Source organism: Parasteatoda tepidariorum, chromosome 4 (assembly GCF_982258835.1).
Source record: "Parasteatoda tepidariorum strain Cologne lab strain chromosome 4, Ptep-v5.0, whole genome shotgun sequence".
NCBI classification, from domain to species: domain Eukaryota; kingdom Metazoa; phylum Arthropoda; class Arachnida; order Araneae; family Theridiidae; genus Parasteatoda; species Parasteatoda tepidariorum.
Window position 1 is genome coordinate 89,152,451 of NC_141758.1, and position 20,747 is coordinate 89,173,197.

At 30.7% G+C, this 20,747-nt stretch overlaps 1 protein-coding gene across 2 annotated transcripts in view; it reads right to left on the reverse strand.

Moving 5' to 3' along the window:
• Positions 1-13,779: 13,779 nt before the first annotated feature.
• The window catches only part of LOC107448699 (uncharacterized), a 63,695-nt gene continuing 56,727 nt past the window's right edge, over positions 13,780-20,747 (reverse strand). Inside the window, exons 7-10 of one of the 2 annotated variants that reach the window (XM_016064000.4) lie at positions 18,687-19,232; positions 17,003-17,099; positions 15,616-15,663; positions 13,780-15,320 (exon numbers count right to left, since the gene is read on the reverse strand). In XM_016064000.4, the coding sequence (XP_015919486.2) occupies positions 15,297-15,320; positions 15,616-15,663; positions 17,003-17,099; positions 18,687-19,232 (715 nt within the window). In that variant the 3' untranslated portion in view covers positions 13,780-15,296. Of the gene's footprint in view, positions 15,321-15,615; positions 15,664-16,993; positions 17,100-18,686; positions 19,233-20,747 lie in introns of both variants that reach the window. The other variant, XM_016063999.4, reaches the window with a different exon arrangement.

Sequence of the window (20,747 nt, forward strand, 5' to 3'; positions counted from 1 at the left end):
GCATAACTTTTTTTGTAATACAGATATTGTAATACTGTATTTATTATTAAATTCTACATTAAATTACCTTCAATTTGATATATAAACGTTTGTATTTAAGTGAAAATTAATATATTCTACAAGCACACAAAGTTGAAAAACATGAAACTTTCAAAAAGTGTCCACACTTTTGGCCACCACTATATATATATATATATATATATATATATATATATATATATATATATATATATATATATATATATATATATATATATATATATATATATATATATATATATATATATATATATATATATATATATATATATATATATATATATATATATATATATATATATAACAAAAATAATCATAGTAGCAGTATTTGGTGGTAAATGTAGCTTATCGTAATTGACGAATATGCTGTGCGACATTTTATGGTGAATTTGCGAACGTAAGTTTCAGAATGTATCGAAACATGTGGATGCTATTTGCTAATCATCTTTATCCAAAGAAAACCATGTAACGTAAATATCTAGCAAAATGAAGCAATTTTTTAAACAATGAATCATACAATATGCAACATATTATTTCAATATCTTATTCTTAAACATAACATATTTCAATGTTTTTAAAATGCCACTAAACATTCAGCAATTCATTGAGTTATAGAAAAAAGAAATCGTAAATTACAGAAAACCTTGTGAATGTGCATTAGAATTACTATACAATCTACATTTTATTTTTCATGCACTTTTTTTTTCTTCAAACTTTCATGCCTAGAAGACTCGATTAAAGCTGTAAAAATCATTATCCCTAAAATTTTGTATATAGCTATTATAAGTTATGTTAATTTATTTTAGTATGAAATCCTCGAATAAACATAGCAAAAATAGCATAATCTAAATAATATCAGATAAAAAGTTCATGTATTTAAATTCTGAAAACTTATAAATCGATTCAAACTTTCTTTTCAAAAGAGATTAAAATAATTTTTTATTTTATTTATTTATTTATTTTTTTTGCTTTTTGGACATAAATGAACTTAAAAATTGTCTATTGCCTAGAAACTTCGAGGCGTTTTCCATTAACTATTAATTAAACCTCTCAGAGCAATCACAAAACATTATTTCAATTTTTTTACAGTCAGAAATTGGTTGCCTAGCAACCTAGTAAAATTAAGCGTTTCTCTTTTGAATCAGTCAAGGGTTATCTTAAAATATTTATTTGCGCAGGCGACTTTTTTTTGGCGGTTTTCTGGACTATCGCCAAATATATAAACCTTTATTGCAACCCAATTTACGACCCAATTGTTTTAAAATTTTGTCTACCTCCCTAATTCAAGTGTCTAGATTCCAAATATGTAAAAAAAAATATATGTTTATTCAGAGAAAGTACGTTTTTGTGTCTGATTTCGTAACTTAATTAATAGTTAGCACTAATTAATTAGCATATTTGAGGTCACCCCCTGGAACCATTAAGATTGACACTTAGTTCGTGAAAATCGGATCATTAGAACGAAAGTTATTCAGGGTGATATCTTTTTTTTTTTTGCGGACTGTACATGCGTACATAGTGCATATAACTATTTTTTTGTACATCCATGCATTACATGTGCATAAGTATTAACAAAGTATGTAATTGTACAAGTACATACGTAAGTTGTACATAAGTACATACTTTGCGTGTACATATATCGATGTACATATAAATATGTATACATGTACGCATTTTATTTACGCAACTATGTGCATATATTGCACCTTTAAATAACATTCTTACATATTGTACGTAAATACGTACAATTTTATGTACATACGTACATTGTATATACGTGCTTTTATCCTAAATTTATACAATATATGTACTTAAGTACATAAAAGCATGCAAACGCATAAACATTATTTTCATATACGTTCATACATGCATTGTCTATGTATACAAAGATACAAAACATTGTCTTTTTGTACAAACTAACATACATGCGTACATGTACCATAAATGCATAATTATATGTACTAAGCATATGCGCATTGCATTAAGTATATTACAACATAATTATGAATATTGTACGTATAAACAACGTTTGTGCATATATTGTATGTATAGGAATCGCAAATTGTACGTTCATGCGTGCGTACGTTCTATGTACATAAAAATATGTAAACACATGAGTACTTACATAAAAAATTTGACTATAGTATAGAATCGTAATAACTTGTAATCGCATAGTTTGATTACAAGTAATCACAATTACATGTAGTAATCAGATTACTTGTAATCATGATTACATGTAATCATATATTTTGATTACTTGTAATCATAATTACTCGTAATCGTTTTTGTTGTGATTACTTGTAATCGCAATTACTTGGAATCATGATTACAAGTAATTGATTACTGTAATCAAAATTTTTTGGAAGTTGTAATCACGATTACAAGTAATTGATTACTTGTAATCGGGATTACAAGTAATTGATTACTGTAATCAAAATTGTAATCATGATTACAGCTGTAATCAGAATTTTTTGAAAGTTGTAATCACGATTACAAGTAATTGATTACTTGTAATCGTGATTACAAGTAATTGATTACATAGCTGTAATTATCTGTAATCAATTACAGTTGTAATCGATTACTGTAATCAACAGCCAACTCTGATCTGAGCACGTCCCAGACAACGCTTGCGAATACGAGAAACTATATTATCACGGATTAATCGAATCAAATGCTAATCAACGCTTCGACAACGACCGGGTTTTTGAAAAGATAAAGAAAATGTGCTCATTTTTTAAAACTGAAAAATATATCGCGCTTGTTAATTTCCTCTCGTACATGAAAATTCCTCCTCGCCAAATTGTCCTAAACAATTCATCAGAAAATTCTCAACTTGATTATTTATTATCGGAAGTCACCGACGTCTTAATTCAACATGTATCAATGAAAAGAAGATAACAAAAACACCGCCGGTGAAGACATAAGTAAAATAATTCACATGATTTTAGAAACGCGAGCTTGCGCTCACGTTTCTAATCGGAATCGGAAATAATAAACTACTTTCATCACAAAGAGGAATTCTACAATATCTTTAGTAAAAGAAATTTCACAATTAATTTTAAAAAAGCTTTAGAAGCTTACTTTTAAAAAAGCTTACTAGCGATGCTGGACTGCATAAATAAACGATTAATTATTATCAACGAACCATACTTTGACATAGCGGTGATAGAAAAATTAAAAGTTGTGCTAGAAGGAACTGACACATTTGTACACAAGAAAATGAGTGGTGATAACCCTTATGAAAGAAATACATAAAATCAAATAAAAAGAGAAAATTATCTTTTTATTTGATTTTCTCTTTTTATTTATTTGATTTGTCCACTCTCTCAATAGAAAAGGTTTTGTTCTATGGCTTCCGGAGCTGGTACCCCCTGAAGACATCGGCTTCGGTGGCCATATTTTTATTTTATTTCCATTCTTTTTTTTTATTGTTTCAATTATTCTTTCTTTTGAAAATTCTGCTGCTTTTAAGCGCGTTTCTTTCAAGGAAAGTTCGGTTATTATAGAATTTTATATTTTGTATTCTTTAACCAACGAAATAGAAATCTTTTCAATGCTGGAACAATTGCCTGGGGGAGAACAGAAGGCAACTCAGACACAAAAGACACCAACAGAGGATAAAGGGACGTCAACGGAGCCTGTGACAAGGAAAAACTACTTAGGCTAACAGCGATCCCTGCCTCAACAGTCTCCGATTTCTCAGAGGACTACAACGAAATAGAAGTATCGAGAGAAGAGGTGCTAGATGAAGACGAGAGCACTGAAAATGTCAGCGACTATTCAGAGCGAATCAGCGAAGTGAAAAAAAGAAAAAGATTAATTGTTTCAGACGACGAAATGACTCTGTCGACCGACGAAATATTAAGTGAAAGCATGGATGAATTGGGCAGCACAGAATCATTTATGTAAAAAAAAAATTTTCATTGTATATATATTTAAATCATATAAACAAAACTGAAATTATAACGTTGAAAAAAGGTGTAATGAAAACAAAGGGAAGGAGCTATTAAATCAACACAACCTCCTCGGCTGCACATGACGTCATATTGTGAGAAAACAGCTAGTAAAACTAACCAACCTCCTTCCCCACATTCAACTAGGATTAATGGGACATTGGAGGATGTACCGCCAGCATGCCCATGCAATGCACCCTCAATGTATCCCTATACAATTTAAGCAGTGGGAACAAAGAAGGTCGACCTCCTTTTCTCAAATGTTTTTCTCAAATGTGCTCACACACCGAAGAGCCATTACATTATGACCACCCTCCATCTATAACAATGGGCTCGCCCAGGTTTTCATGGTTTCTCGAACAGGAACAATATTTTCATGGAGCACATTAGGATCCATAATCCTCATAGAACCATCCCTGATGTCTGTAAGCTACTTCAACATAGTTGCAGACCAGGTTCACCCATTCATGGCAACAGTTTTTCCTGCGGGGGATGGTGTTTACCAACAGGATAATGCACCATGTCATAAGGGTCGAATCGTCGAGGAACATTCCAGTGACTTTCAAGTCATGTCTTGGTCCCCAAATTCACCTGACCTTAACCCAATAGAGCATTTGTGGTCCTACTTGGAAAAACAAATTCGTGCTGCCACGCTACCCCCTCTCAATGTGAGGGAATTGCAGGACCAGTTGGTGAGCGCTTGGTACCAGATACCTCAGACTACTTATCAGCACCTTGTGGAATCAATGCCACTGCGGGTGCTAGCAGTTTTGAGGGCTAAAGGTGGTCCTACATGTTATTAGGAGGGTGGTCATAATGTAATGGCTCTTCGGTGTACATTTGTGCGAAAATGTAGATGTGTGAATACATTGTATTTACTTAAATTGCCAAAATCAATTACCAAAATCAAAATTACATAATTGACAACAAAAAAAAAACTTTTATATTGAAAAGTATAACGTTTAACATTGAGAAAAAAGAATTGAGAGAAAGAAACTTAGTTTTCGTGCTATTAAAAAAATCTTGAATTAGTTTGATTAAAAGCCACTTTTTATTTTTTTTAAGACAAAAAGAAAAAATGCCCTCTTGATATTTTTCATGCTGAAAACTATTATATTTATCTATTTATTATAACGAGAAAAAAATGAGAAGATAAAAATTGTTCTTTACCGGAAAAAAAATCTTAAAATTTACCGAAAAATTCTGCTAAAAATTAATTTAGTAAAATTTAAGAAACTATACAAATATAATTGTATATATATATATATATATATATATATACTATATAAACAAATGTCAGCCTGTGGATTTGTGTGTTTTTTATAGACTCCTAAATCATCCAACTGAAAACGACAAACAGTTCAAAGCTCGAGGAAGGTCATGGTCGATATTAGAACATTCTGCGACAAACCGTTCAAGCTGGATGAGGAAAAACGAAATGGAATTTTCTGATAGGTTAAACGTTAGCCATGTTTTAAATTTTACTATTAACGATTCAGTTTTCAAATATTTTGAAGATAACATCAGCGATATTTTCTACCTTTACTATTTGTTTAGAAAAGTTAATTATACTTTAGTATATAGTTATTTTTTTAAACACGATGTCATATAAATTCAATGAACAATTTTAACTTGCTATCATTCATGAATTACGTCACCAAATTAATATTTTTAAAATTATCTTATATCACGTGTTTATTTTGCTTATAATAATTCCTTTAAAGTGTTTTTCTGTAAAAAAAAAAAGTAATTTAAAATCAACGGTAATTCAAATGAAAAACGATAATTTATGTATGCAATGGCAAAATTAATAGAAAAGTGATTTTAATTCGCTAAGCTGATGAGTAAAAAAGTCGTCATTCTATTATATAACGCCGTACTGTCAACATTAATTAAATTATTGATAATGATATGTTTAATTAATGTTGATATTAAATATTTAATGAAATTAAAAAATAACCCATCTGCAAAAAAAGCAAAGTGGGGAAAAGATATTTATTCGTTTTGAGTGATTTATTATTCGCTGTACTATATTATTGACACCTATGATTAATTAATATTGGTAATATGTATTAATTAAAATAAAAATAATTAAGCTGCGTGTTAAAAAGCTAAGTGAATAGAGTAAAGACTTACAGGAATTTCGTTTAAATGAGTAGTAGAAAATCCAGATGACGATTAATAAATTTTGGTAATATGTACTACTGCTATGATAATTTGTGCAGATATAGTAAGAATTCTGCAACAGGTTTTCAGTAGTTTCAGGAAGACTTTTTTCCAGTAGTAGCCAAGAAAATGTATTATTATTTTACTGAATTAAAATTAAAAGAACTTTTTTCCATATTTAACAGGTCCCGCAGTGGACTGATCGTTAAGACACGGTTCCCAACAGATCACCGAAGTCAAGCATCACTGGCTGCGGTCAGTGTGCGGGTGGGTAACCACTTGGATCAGTCTGCGTAGGGACCGAGGGTGTGCGGTATTGGTCTTCGTTAAACTGTTCTATCGTAAAGTGCTCGACTTCGCGTGCAGGTCGTTGGGCTACCGAAGCGGGGGTGCCATCCCCTCCGTAGAGGATCAAAATTGTGATGGCATGTCTTCGGATCATTCTCCGGGATGTTTCCCAGACCGTCGCCAACAGCCCATTGTGCAGCTCTAGTGCGACGTAAATTAACAACAACCATATTTAACAGCATATTAAAGGTCAGAGAGTAAACACGCCAGGTTCTGAAGTCCTTATCAAGGTCTTATATAAATCCTATTTGTTTTTAACACTTCACTTCGGCTTCAGTTAGACGTCGCTGATAAATGTGATTCGCACAAGGCTCTGCATAGTCAGGTGAGCACAAGCAAGTAAAATCAACGAATATAAATGAAGGCGAAAACAAATTTCATTCAAATTGTACGTTTTCAATAATTACTTATACAGGGTGATTCTAAAAAGATGGGCAAAATTTTAGGAAGTGATAATACACACCCAAGCAAACAATTTTTATCAAAGAATGCCTGGTCGAAAACAAAACGCAAAGGTGCTGGCGCATTTTGAAAGGTGTTTGATGCAAGCGTGAAAACTTTATTACTGTTGCGAGTTACTGCGCTGCATTACTTGCCGCCAGGCTTTCGGCCGCCGCAGGGAAAGTTCGTGATATGCCTGGTGTGTTTCAGAATGTTCGCCTATCTTTTCTTCGCCGTTGTACTGCGTGCATAGTCGCTGCCGGCCACTGTTTTGAACACTTATTGTAATCACATGCCATTAAATTTGCTTTTATAACTTAACTTCATCGTTCTTTGTGGTTTTTTGCTTCATATAAGAACATAAACTTTAACACCCTCTAGCGGTTTTGCGTTTTGTTTTCGACCATGCATTCTTTGATAAAAATTGTTTGCTTGGGTGTGTACTATCACTTCCTAAAATGTTGCCCATCTTTTTAGATTCACCCTGTATTTAGAGGCCTCCTTGGCGGAGCGGTATGGCCCGCCAAACGCTCTGTTAAGCGTGGAGGTGGCGGGTTCAAATCCCGCCGTAACCCTGAATGTATTCTTTGTGATGTCCTTCTACTTGACAAACTTTATAAGCCTCAATTGAGCACACAAGCCTGCAAATGTATGTTTACCAATACTTATATTTAGTATGCAATTTTTGGTCAGCACAATTAAAGATAGTTATCGAAAATTTCGGTGTTGACAGTTGTCATTTGAAAACTAAGAAGTCAAATAAGATTAAGCCTACTTCTGTTACTCAGATTCTCCGTTTTTCTTTCGGTTCGACCTTCATCCCCTAAATCGCTGAAATAAACGCGTGCTAGTGACACTTGGCTGTCACTTTATCCGCGTCAACTAATGATGAGGGGCCTATAACATAACGGGATTTATTTCCGGACAATTTTAAACAAAAACCAGCAAAATTGTTGGTCAAGCAAATAAAAAACACATGAAGTTGAAATAAATATTTTTTTCAAATGTACTTTCCAACGATCTTCATAGGTTACTTGATTGCAGCCTTGTAATTTTGAACCCATTCAAGACGACAAGGGAACTCCTGAATCAAGTATTTTGCCTTCGTGGAGACTTTTTGATGGAACTAACCCGTATTTGCGTTAAACGGAGAGGAAAAACTCTTATGGTTAGCCTGACGACTCTAACGCATGATCCGTCAACCACTGAGGATATTTTACGTCAGCACTAAGCTGAGATTCGAATCCGGATTATCTCATTGAGAGGCAAGCTCTCGATCCCCTGAGCAACCACGGCTGTTGATTGTGAGAAGCTCGATGAAGTCGTTAACTTACACGACACCAGACATGTTATAAGGTGTGTGAAGTCATAACCCGAATGAAAGTCTGATTTTTCATCTCCGATTCTCATAGCCAGCTGTCAGGCAAGCATTGCCAGGCGAAGAAAACTTCGGAAGTCAGGTATAGTGCGAATTTGACATCCTTTTTAAAGGCTTGTGAAGTCAGAAAACTGCTGTGTTTTAAAGGGTCACACTCCTTCTCTTTTTGTTATAAATAAACTATTTTGTATTGAATTAAAGTGTTTTGAAAACAAATTTTTCATCAAAATGAAATATGCATTTAGGATTTGATTGGTGGTCCTTTAAGCAGTATGATCAAGCCAAATTCAGTAACAGTGTTCCCCCAAGTTCCTAAAACTCGATAATTGTATTTTATAATTCTTCATGATTTTAAGTTTTTCTTATTGTAGTTTTTATTTAGACCGAATTTACGTATAAGCTAAATAGGCTGCAGTTTAGGAGCCTTGAAAATTGCAAGGAACCCCAGAAATTATAATTTTTTAATGCTTTACTTGATCTCAAAGTTCCATAAAAAGTTCACTTGTTGGATAACAATTGAATGTTAAGTTTTTATTTTATCCCCTCGTACCCCTTGTGCATTTTTCGATTCACCTGCCGTAATTGAAAATTTCTAAGTAATATAGTATTCGCAAGGCAAAGTTGAACACAAAGGTGACCCCTAGCCCTAGGAGTTTTGAATATTCTTCGGTTACCTGCCATGGCCCTCTTAGTCAGTTTACCCCACGTGAATCTATTAGAGTCGTGGGGGCTCAGGGGATAGAGCACTATCCTCCCAATGAGATGACCCGGGTTCAATCCCAGCGAGAGCTAGTTTATTCGAATTCCGCACCCGGCTTGCACCCACCAACCACAGTGCTGACGTAAAATATCCTCAGTAGTTGATGGATCATGAGCTAGATTCCCCTTGTCGTCGGGATAACCATGGAAGGTTTTCCTCTCCATGTAACGCAAATGCGTGTTAGTCCCATCAAAATTTCCTCTATTACTTGATCCAGGAGTTCCTTTGTCTTCTGGATTGGGTTCAAAATTACAAGGCTACGGAGTTGCGCATTAGTAGTTGTAAACCCAAAAATTTGGATCGGCAGTTCAAAGAAGGCTTTAAAATCTAAATCTATTCTGTTTTATTTCTCCATTTATTAACTCCTAAGCCTTTAACTACTTCTCTACCGGATCTAATCATTTTGTTCTAGGTCTTCCTCTTTTTCTCACTGGTGATTGTGTTATTTTTTTTTAACAAGATTGTCATCGCTATATTGAAATACATGCCCTAGCCACCGCAATTGAGAAAGATCATTTTTACTATTTTACGTTCTTTGTCTTTTGGATTGTAATTCATCGTTGTAACGAATTCTTCAGCTTCCGTTTTCTCTTACTCCACCAAAAATTTTTATTAATATTTTTCTCTCGAAAGTCATCAGTTTCTCTTAGTTGCCCAGCAATCGCTGCCATACGAAACTATTGTTCTCACTTGAGTTTAGTCTAGTCACTAGTGTCTTACAGAGAGTATTTTTGACAACCAAGTAATATTATCAAATGCTTTATTAAATAAGACAGTTTGAAGTTTAATATTAAAAAAAAAAAAAAAAGACAGTTTGTTTTCGGGATATTGAAAATGAAGTTAAACCCACTATCTTAAGTCCCAGCTAAACTAAAATCCAGTCGTTTTTTTTTTTTTTATAGAATTATTAAAAATAATGAATAATGGCGTCACGTGAAAGACATGAACTGGATCGTTCGCAAAATCGACAGTCAAATGATTGTTTACAGTTCAAAAGTTGAAAGAATTTTGGATAGCGAGCTCCATAAGTTCCTTGTCCCGAAACTGACTCATTGACTCAGCAAACCTAGTAGCGATCGGAGACTGCTAAGCTGCGCTGCGACATATTGATGTATTTCTTCTTTCAATAAAAAATATATACATACAACCAATTTTGATTTTTAAAATTTTATTATTTTTTTGTTGTTTACAACTGGGTTTACAGTTTTCAGTTTATTTTCACATTCAAATGCTAAAACACGAATACACAGAACAGACGTTAATATATGAATGCTTGCATTTTCAATACACAAATACAGATGATAAATATCAAGGCACATTATGTCATTAAAAATATATTTATTCCTGATACAGGAGACTGATTTTCGACAGCAATTTTTAGTTTACAAATGTTGAAGTTCATCAAACATTAAAATCAAATAACTGGACCAAAATCCCAAATAATTAAATTTAAAAAAAAAACTGCTAAGCTTGTGAGTGACGTTTATCAATTGCATAGATATTTATTAAGGTTGCCACCATTTCTCCAATGGCATGCAGAGAAGGGGGGGGGGAAAGGGGGCAACTGTCCTAGGAGGTCTTTCATCAAAAGGGGTCATCCAATCAATGACTAAACTAAAATTTTAAAATCCATTGCATATTTATTTTTTTAATGAAATTATGCTTTTTAACATTTGAATTAAGCTATGATTTTCAAACAAATTTAAAAATTCTTCAGATTTAAGTATATATATATATATATAACCATTGAATAATATTTGGATTTAGATTTTTATTATAACATAAATCTTACCAACGTTTTTCTTTTAAATTTTTTTGCCCTTCTTAGTTTCTAATCCAGAAATTCGTCCCTAGCATTTTTTCACCTCTGAAAGCCATTGGATTCAAGGTTATAAAGGAAGATATGAGGAGTGTACTACATATACGGTATAACTGATTAATTCAGGGGTGGGCATTTGCTTTGACGTGGAGGGTTGTACTTTTAAAAACGATTGTATATTGCATTCAGTAGTTAACTTTGCACGTCAGAAAAGATTAAATTGAACCATAAATATCAATTAAAATAAATTAAATACAGTAGTAGAAGTTTGATACAATTTATTTCATTGTTTAAATTTTATAACACTTATGGCTACAAACAAGTTTAATTTTAGAATCACTCACTCTCATAACACTTTTTTACAATCTTTTTGAAATCAAGAGCTGTTAGTTGAATGTAAGTTAATATCTCTTAAGCAAATTTAATCTTGCTTTAGTTGATCTTTTGTGAATCCTTAGCGGTTTGGTTGCTAGCAGCAACAAATCTAACTGTGCACTAAACTTCATTTCTTATTTAAAAAATTAGAGTAAATAACGTGGATTTGGAAAGAAAAAAAAATTAACAATAAATTAAGAAAAAGTCCTAGTTAAAAAAGTACCAAAAAAAATAAATTGAAAAATACGACTAATACGGATGTAAATGGTTCCCCAATGGAACCCTCCTCTACACACTTGCAAAAGGGGAATTTTTCTCATTGTCTTTTTATAATGTCAATAACATGCTGACCACAAAAAAAATTGAGGCTGCTATTTGCCCATCCATGGATTAAGCAGTTATATAAAATGGATTTTAAGTCCTGATGAAGATGGATGTGTAGAGCACAGTAGGACCGATTTTAGTGACAATAGCTAAGGTTTAGTGACTGATTTTATGGTCCAATGACGGCTTTTAAAGAAAGTACCGTTTTTGATGAACGAATATGATGGAATGGCGTTAAAATTTATGTAGCTTCAGAAACTCAGTGTTACTAAAGGATAAACTAATATTTTAAAAAATTAAAAGAATTTTGCATACCACAACACATAAAATAATTTAAATGGATACATAAAAGATAAATTCGTCTCATGGTCATAAATTCTAATAAAAATGTTGTAAAAATACTATTTATTTGGAAAAATTTTGCTTTAATTCACTTTAACTGGGAAAAAAAACATATGTTGGAAGGCATGAGACTTAAGTCGTAATTTTAATTCTTAATAATGTTTTCACATAAAATGGTTAAGTCTGTTACACTGTTGTATGCTTTTCCTACTTTCCTTTATAACCCAGAAAGGTGGCGCTTTTACCGCTGATAAATTTCTGATATTATTACATGAGTAAATTTCTCATTGGTCCAACCTGTATGAATACTAATACATCATACAAAATTAGATCTTAAACATGAAAAGTAAAAATAAAGACTCTCAATAAATTAAAATATAGTTATGAAAAGAATGTCTAGCTTATAATTTCTTTTGATATTAAATAGCTATTATATTATTTTAACAGTTTCAATTATGTTATTGGATTCTGGGCAAAGTGCTAAAACCACGAATGTACAAATTTATGAAGAATGATTTATCAATTAGTCAATAATGCTGTATCTTAGACTTTGACACAGATGTGAACATTTCAACTAAAATATCAATTTAGAATAGTACACATGTATACCTTTATTTTGTCAATAGAATAAAAAATATTTAAATATGTTTTTTTTTGCTTCAGAAGTAATTTTTCTGCACATTCATGATTTTGTTGGGCTGCAGACGATATCAAAATTTCTTTTTTAATCATGCAGCATTTTTTTTTAAAAGAATGAACACATTTCACAGGTTTTGAAAACAGAATTAAATGTTCAGTGTTCTTAAGTAGGCTTTCGAACATAAAACCTACCATTTTACAAATACATATCTCTGCTATGCCTGTTTTTAATGATTTAATGAATTCCTTTAAACCAGAAACGCAATAATTATAAAAAATTTTTACCCCTAAACTTGCTTGAGCAAAAAGTTGAAACCTTTTAATTATCAAGTTACAACTTATCTTCATTATGAAGCAGGAAGACATCAATGAAAAAGAAAGATATAACTTTAAAATATGCAAGATTCTGAATACACACTTTAAGATATAAAGACAAAGAAAAAAAATTTTTTTTTTAAATAATCTTTTATGAATCCGCATTCAAAAAGGCACTCATAATTTTAATTATTTTAAAGCCAAAAATTGAAACAATGGTAAGTCTAACTTCATAGAAGTTTTCATTGCCAATATCAGTTTCAAATTATCGCAGAGTATAGAGAAAAGTTAACTTTTTAAATAAAAAGCAATTTAAAATAGAATATGGTGTGTGTAATTATTTCAGGGTAACTGTCGTTACCTTTTTTTTAGTTAATACACATTGACTGTGTACAAAGTTTTTCACCTGTATTCAACTTACTTTATTTAAAAAAAAATTTGCATTTAATTTCAGTTTCAGAATTTAATTAAAAGTTAATATCTAAAATTTATTTTTAAACATATAGCAATGTAAAATAAAATATGATGTAAATAATTATTTCAGAGTAATTATAGTTGTTTTATGTTATATTTCTGACATAATATATATTGGCTGTGTAAAAAGTTTCATACCTTTCGCATTAACTTGCTTTATTTTTTTTTAGAAATTAAATAAAAAATTTAAAAAAATCATCACTTAAAAAGCTGTTTAATTCTAGAAGTAAAACATTTTTTACTTCTAGAACTTAACTTCTTAAACTTCTTCTTTACTTCTTAAACTTCTTAAATTGTAACATTTTAAATGGAAGCTCTCATTGAAAGATATCAAATGCCTTATGAAATGGCACATCATTGTTTTCTGCTTTATAAAGAAGCAATATACTTCTAAAATATGACATAAAATACAAATTGCATAGTTAACAACTAAGTTGCATTTGATCATCTGATACAGATGAAATTAAATTACAAAATTAAATGCAGCCGAGCTACATTTAAACAAGAAACATACACATTTAATCATAACGATGAACGGTTTTACAAGACTGTTACCCTCCAAAATATGCTTTAAAAACCTTCAACTACATCTTTTTGCTATACACCAGTACAAAAGACAACACAGAACTAGAAATTCAGAAACAAAAACATTTCAAGTCTTTAACTAAACCATTCTATTCAAAGCATTTTGGAAGAAAAATTTCAAATTGATAACAATAAATACCAAAAAGTAAACAAATTTACAGAGCATGCTATTCTTTTTTAAACTTGATATTTTAGAACTGCTCATTTAACCCTTTGGGATCGCTTTTGACACAGTGCAGTTGCAGCTTGATGTTAATCGCGATTACTTGGCAAGTAGCACAGAGAATAAGATAAGCTTATTTATTTTCTATATATAACTATGATTATAATCCTGCAATAGGCCAGTGGGATCATAGACGTTAAGGCTCGACAATTTTGTGACTAATGGCATGATTGCAGCGATGAGGTCAGTATCACTTGCAAACTTCCTTCGTTTCCCAGACAAGCTGGTACCCAAGGATCAGAAGCTAGATAGGCTTCAAGTTGCATAATTATTATAATATATTTCAATTATATGAATAGAAAAGTAACTGAGAAAGGTCGAACAGGATCCATATATTGACTTTAAATCTTGAATGGAAAAGTGACTGAGAAAGGTCAAATTTTCTCACACTCATTTGTAATCAATTAGCAATATATGTCAACCCCAAAGAGTTAAAGTAAATATCGAAGCTTTCTACAGAGTGTTTTATAGTATTGCAGATGATAAAGATGATAAAAAATTTTTATCTGTCATTTCAACATCGAAAAAGTTTAATAAAAATAATATGCATTATGTGCCTCAAACAAGGCTAATGAATCTAGAGATTGAGTTAAAGCCCTATTTCCCAAAATAGATGTGAGAGTACAAAAACTAAAACATCAATTGCAAGAGGTAATTTTCTGCTTTCTTGCTTGATGCCACAATAGCCTCTCCACATAAAAATCCATGAACTGAATTTGCACACAAGTTGCAAAAAGAGATATGCAATAAAGACAGACATTTTGAGACAATTGATCTCTAAGTTACAACTTTGAAAAAGTGTTGTTTTTGTAATTATTTTAGAATACCATTTACAATTAACACGAATTTCATTAAAAAAACTCTGCAGAAAATATGTCATGCCCAGATATAAATTTAACCCCATAGCATGCATGCATATTTAACTTAAGTGAGATTTACAGTTTAGTCAAACATTTTATACAAAATATCAATCATCCACCTAAAATTATAGGCTAGGCCTTTAAGTATATGCTACAAACACCAAAGTCAGAAAAAGAGTAATATAATCAGCCAGCAACACAGTCCAAATCAGTATGATTAACGATGTATGCCACTACACTTCTGATCTTGATTGTTTACACGTAAGTTCCATTATTGGCCTGTAAAAAAAGTTTTGTTTTCTTAAAAAAAAATGAAACACTAAATTGAAAACAACAGCTATTTATTAAACAACAACTAAATTTAACTTAAAAAAATATATGCATAACATTTTTCAAATGCAAATAAATAAGGAAAAAACTCATCACAAAACTTCATCAACAAAAGATTCAATAAAATAAAACTTTTGCAATTGTCAGAATGAATCAAAAATCTCAGTTCTCAATATAACTTAGCACAGAATGTAGGTATTTAAGTGTGAGGAATGCTATGTGATTGTTCAGATATTCAACTTACCGAAGGCAAGCTACATCCTGCAGTAAGGTTATCAGTTCTGAAAATTTGCTAAAAGGAAAGAAAAAAAGATGGTAAGGAAAATAATAATACTGACATCACAAATTTGCAAATACATTACAGTGATAAATTAAAGTAAAAAACTATTTGCCTCATTGTGAAAGGTTTTCATAAAACTTTAAAAAACAAATGCTTAAAATAACTTAGATGGTCTCGTGAAAAAAGTCAACTAATTTAATAAGTGATGATTTCAAATTTCACAACTGAAACACAGCGATATTTAGTTTATTTATAATTAAACGATTTGAGTTCATTCATAAGCTTTAGTTTAATATTCGGCTTCTTATTTTGTTTACAGCCTAGATATTTTATACTTATTTAAATTAATTTTATAAATTGGTAAGCAATAAACTTGGAATTTTGATGTCTTCATGGTATTACAGCCTACACTGAAAGTAGTTTTTCTCAGGATAAAAAGTATAGTGAAAAAAATTGAAAGTTATTTTGTTTAGATTTTTTTAAAGAAAAAAAATACATTTGTAACAAAAAACATTAAACATAAAACACTAAGCACACATTTAAAAATATTTCACACTTTATGAAAATTTTATTTAATATCAGACTCTCATACTATGACTATGTGATCATTTTTAATTCGATACAAGATAGCCCAATATTCCGAATAGTTGAAATAGTTTCTTTGCTAAAGTAATTAGGAAAGATTATTATTAGTCTGTAGACTTAATAATAATGTCTGTAGATTTAATGCAGATGCAAAAATTTTAAAAATTTGCTAATCAAAGGTAATTTAACGATAGCTTATATGGTGGGCGACATTAGTTAAGATTAAGTTAAATTAAAACTGGATTTAACCACACAAACTAATTTTAAAGATTAATAATTCGTTTACAATGATTATTAGAATTTTGAAAAATAATTTCAATTAACTTTTACAGATATGCTTAGATTTTTGATTTTTTTTACTCAAGTTTTGCATAATAATTTCACTTATACAACAGTTTTTATAATTAAATTTTTTTTAAAATTCTAGTTTTAAAGAATAATTTCCCCTTTACAATGTTTTAGATTCTTGATAATATTTATTTATTTCTTTTTTTACAGTTTTTGAATAATTAATGTATCATCTACAGAATGATTTTTATAATTTTAATGACATTTTTCTTTCTGTTCATGCTCTCATTTTGAAGATTACATCTAATTCTATATTGAATTTTTTGCTGCCTTTTTTAAAATATTTTTTTTCTAAACAAAATATTAATTTGCGGTTTTCAGTGCATGTTTAATGGGGTCATTTTTTACTATTTTAGAATCCTGATATGATGAAGAATAATTGGGGAGAAAAATAAATTTTTAAACTAACTTTACTTACTCCTAGCCAGTTATCAAAATTCTGTTCTGGAGCAAAAGAGCTAGATGCACCCTGATTTGTCATCCAATTCATTTCAGATCCAGTGCCTTTAATAAGTCTGAAACAAATTCATTCATATTAAAATATGATGCATACAATAATAGTTAATAAAGGTTACAAAAATAAACTTTAACACTACATCTATAACTTAAATCTTAATATATATACATATATATATTTCTTATATGTGGCACTATATACTCAGGTATTTCTATTATCTATTGGCAACAACATAGTCATTATTCATTTTGACCGATTGCTCTAAGTAATAATTTAAAGAGTTATAAAAAACTAGATATACATTAAGCATTTATTCTGATTCATTTTGCTAGGTTATCTTATTGTCTTAAGTAATAATACTAGTAATGTTGAATAGTTAATTATGCATTAAAGTCATTCAGAATAATTTGCATTTTTTAAAGAAATAAAAACTTAGTTACAAAATAATTATATAGATCTACTTTAGATCCTTTCTAAAATAGCTGTAGAAATTTTAAATATGCACGGTGCTATGATGAAACATACTGTCATATCAATTATTGCTGGCGGATCCAGCCTTTTTCGAGCAATAGCAAATATATTGAGCGGTAGTCATTATTGCTCGAGAGTCATTATTGCTTATAAAAAGATAATGAAGTAAGGCTTACTTCATATTGATTTCTATAATTGAGGCTTACTTTATTACTTAGCATTCACACTAATTTAAATATTCATGCAAACAGAAAAATGAGGTGGGGGGATCAAGTTTGATACAAATTTTTTTTCAGAACTTGCAGAGAATTTACAAAAATATGTGAAAACTAGGGGAATTTTTAATTGAACTAGGAAAAACAAAATCCTGTAGAATTGATTTCTAAGCTATTATTAAGAAATAAATTGATATTTTGATACACTATCAAGTATCAATTTTTTCTCAATATCAAGCCTAGTTATTAAACACAGCAAATACACCACATATATTTAATGTGATATGAGTTTTGAATCTCCCTTATGTCATTTCCTTATGAAAAGGTAATTAAGGTATCAGGTATACATCAGGTTATTCAACAGAGTATTTGTTAAAAGAAAAAAAAATTTAGCAGTTTGTGGTGTAACTACCACTATAAATATTGAATACCAATTCACTAGTATATAAGACATGTTAACTTAATTCTATCACGAGGTACCTTTTGATAGATGAAGGTTGACATAGTAACCCCACATTGGTGACCTGCTGACGGGATATGAACTTGTCAACATTGATGGATGGTTCACATTTAACAGTTGATTTGCTTTAAAATATACCGCTCAAAGAAAAAAAAATAGCCGGTGAAGTAAATGAAGTCTCCCTGTAATAAACAATATTGAGAAGAAAAAAAAATGAGCGAAATACTATAAAAAATGACTTAAAAAAATACCCAGCATAAATCAACTAGTGGTATCCGTTCATCGAATTCTATCGCAGGTAAAATTCTGGAAGAGGAGTAATGTGACCTAACTACCACTATAAATATTGAATTCCATTTCACTAGTATATAACTTGATTTTATCTTGAGGTACCTTTTGATAGATGAAGGTTGACATAGTCCATAAATAAATCCCCACACAGCTAAACTACTAATAACAAAAATAGTTTCAGTCAAAAAGTTTTTAATATAAAACTTACGGTGCAAAACTTGGCACAAACTTGCTCCCATTGTTTGAAGAAGATGCTGGCAACTGTGCGTTCATCATTGAAGTTGCTTCAGAATTCAATAACCTCTGACTCAACAAAGTTGGTGTTGTTTCATTCAAAAGGGGTGCTGGCTTGCTCATCATGGATGCAGAACTTTCAGCAATGACACTTGGAGATCTGTTGCTCATGAGGGAATCCATGGTATACATTCCACTATCTGTGCATGTATCTTCGATTTTAGGAACAAAGGAATGTATCAAGGTGTCAGATATTGCTGGAACATCAGATGTCGTTTCGTCAATAATAACAGTGGGGGGAATGTTTCTCAGAGCAGAGAAACTAGACACTCGACTTGAAGATGACGGGATTGCACTTGGAGATGGCATCGCATTCGGAGATGGTAGGCGTAGTGAGGAGTTAGAGATGTTAGCAGGTGGACTCATGGAGGTTGACGGCACTGCATTCGGAGATGGTAACCTCAGTGATGAGATGCTAACGTGAGAGTGAATAGAGCTCATAGAACTGCTACGGCTTCGACTGGAAAAAACAAATAAATACAAACAAGAGATTAAAAATAGGTGCTTAAAAAGAAAAAAAAAATTAAAGTAAATTTGGGAACAGCAGTTCTCAAATTGCATGAAATATTTGGAAAGTTATTTCATAGTCTCACCACATGCTTTCAGTCATCCTAGAAATTTTCACGACCATACATACACTCACAGACCATTCTAAAAATACATTCAAAAATAAAATACTCAACATTCAAATTAATGTTCTTGAAGATTAAATTTCCTCAATGATTAGTACTTAGCTAGCCGACAGAAAAAAAATTAAGTTTCTTTTAAAAAAAAAAGTAGAAGTTTTAGAGGTTTAATTAAATTAAAAGCAAACAGTCATTTTAAAAACTTCATTAATTCTTTAAGAAGAATAGCAAAGGTGATAGTCAAGTCATGGAGGTCAATGATGTCAACATTGCACACTAGCCGCTTCTGCATTAATAAGACTAGACTAAAAAATGGCAATTAAATGTTCCTCAATTATGAAAATTAATATTATTTTTTAAACTTATCAAGTAAATTCTCATAATTTTTTTATGATGATTTTAAGAGAAATTTCAAATATTCAAATTCATTTTAAGTTTTAGAATCTATGTAAATAATACATAAAACTCATTTCACTAAAACCTTTGTTTTAGTTAAAGAGTTTCTTTTGTAATAATGATCATTTCTAAAAAAAAATAAAAAAAACTATGGTTAATTGAAAAAGTTTATATAAATCACAAGTTAGTTGAAAATTTAATAGCATTTTATTTAAAAAATGTAATCATAAGGAAATCCAATCAACCAAGAATAAAAGGTTTATTTGCATAAATCTGATCAAAGAATAAACTAGATGTGTTGAAAAATAATTGAGAGTCACTTCAAAAAACAGTGAACGTCACATTTAACATTTAGGTCTTACCCATAATGCTTGGCGAACATTGTGAGATCACCCATGTCATCTTAGAAATTCAAAATAAAGGCATCTTTTTTTTCCCAGAGGGATTGATAGAGAATCGAGCCAACATCTCAAAGACCCTACCAAGAATAAATAGGTCGCTTTTTTTCTTTCTTAACTCTTGGACAACAGAAAATAATCAGGATTCAAAACTCAATGCATTAGAAAACTAATAATAGAATAACAATCAAACAGTACATACCATTTTCTAAAAAAATGCTACATACATTACTCTTTAAGAATGTAAAAAAATAATTAAGAGGCAGAATCAAGATGAAAAAAATAATTATTAAAAAGAATAATAGAGAGACATTTGCTTTTGAATGAACAAGTTGATTAAAGACATTCTGTTTAAGAAGTGTTTCAAATACAAAATTGCTTCAAGAAAAATATAAGTTTTTTTTAAAAAATAAATCCTTCAGAAAGCATTTAGTTAAAATTTAATAAAAGATAAAAAAGACACAATATCAAGCCATATTATGAAAGGTTAGAGCAACCAAAGAAATAAAACAATTGATGTATGAATAATCAAACACGCCAGGTTTCATCAGCTTC